The sequence below is a fragment of the Propithecus coquereli genome, unplaced genomic scaffold (assembly GCF_000956105.1).
Source record: "Propithecus coquereli isolate 6110/MARCELLA unplaced genomic scaffold, Pcoq_1.0 Scaffold178, whole genome shotgun sequence".
Taxonomy (NCBI): domain Eukaryota; kingdom Metazoa; phylum Chordata; class Mammalia; order Primates; family Indriidae; genus Propithecus; species Propithecus coquereli.
The window spans coordinates 4,640,450-4,641,598 of NW_012142523.1; the positions used below are offsets into that span (position 1 = coordinate 4,640,450).

A 1,149-nucleotide genomic window follows, 5' to 3' on the forward strand; every position below is an offset into this window, starting at 1 on the left:
GTCAGCTTAGCTCACAGCAACCTCAAACTCCTGGGCTCAGGCAATCCTCCTGCTTCAGCCTCCCAGGTAGCTGGGACTACAGGCACACACCACCATGCCCAGCTAATTTTTTCTATATATTTTTAGTTGTCCAGCTAATTTCTTTCTATTTTTTAGTAGAGACGGGGTCTCTCTCTTGCTCAGGCTGGTCTTTCTATCTTATTTTTTAACTGTTATATAATATTCTATACTCTGTATTAAATTATTTCCATTGTTATATACTTAAGTTGTTTCCAATGTTATACTCTTACAAAAAAAGTTCAAATAAATGTCCTTATGCATATACCATATTGAATATTCTTGAGATCTTTTCCACAGCCTTTATAAACATATATGTTTGTATGTATGCATTTTTCCCTTAGGTTGATATGGAGGTGACCCTTCCAGGTGAGGGTAAAGACCAAACCTTTAAAGTGTCTGTTCAGTGGGTGTCAGTTGTGAGCCTTCAGTTGCTTTTAGAAGCTTTGGCTGGGCACTTGAATGAAGTCCCAGATGACTCAGTACAAGCACTTGATGTTATCACAAGACACCTTCCCTCCATGAGGTTAGTACCTTGGTTTGGATTCTTTCCGACAAATGTCAGACTCGTTTGGTAGGTTGCATTGGAGCCATGAAAGGTTTCTGCATAAGTCATGGTTCAAATTTGATTTCAGTTCAGAGTAGAGAGTGAAATGAAAGACTCTTCAAGTTTATATTTTAAAACATGCAAACTCTTATTTCTACAGGTACACTCCAGTGGGCCGTTCCTTTTTCTCACCCCCTGAAGGTTACTACCACCCTCTGGGAGGGGGAAGGGAGGTTTGGTTTGGCTTTCATCAGTCTGTGAGGCCTGCTATGTGGAATATGATGCTCAATATTGATGGTAGGTTGGAGCTCTCTTTATCCATTAACTCTTTTGCCTGTGTGTTTTTTGTTTGTTTTGTTTTGTTTTGTTTTGTTTTTGGCCCTTCTTTTTCCCCTGAAGCTAAATATCCTTCTTCTCTGTTTGTTAGTATCTGCAACTGCTTTCTACCGGGCTCAGCCCATCATTGAGTTCATGTGTGAGGTTTTAGACATTCAGAACATCAATGAACAGACCAAACCTCTAACAGACTCCCAACGTGTCAAGTT

General features: G+C 39.9%; 1 protein-coding gene across 1 annotated transcript in view; it reads left to right on the plus strand.

Moving 5' to 3' along the window:
* The window catches only part of AGO4 (argonaute RISC catalytic component 4), a 53,492-nt gene that overhangs the window by 15,599 nt on the left and 36,744 nt on the right, over nucleotides 1-1,149 (plus strand). The window contains exons 3-5 of the mRNA XM_012642348.1: nucleotides 402-583; nucleotides 765-901; nucleotides 1,032-1,084. Of these exons, the coding sequence (XP_012497802.1) occupies nucleotides 402-583; nucleotides 765-901; nucleotides 1,032-1,084 (372 nt within the window). The remainder of the gene's footprint in view (nucleotides 1-401; nucleotides 584-764; nucleotides 902-1,031; nucleotides 1,085-1,149) is intronic.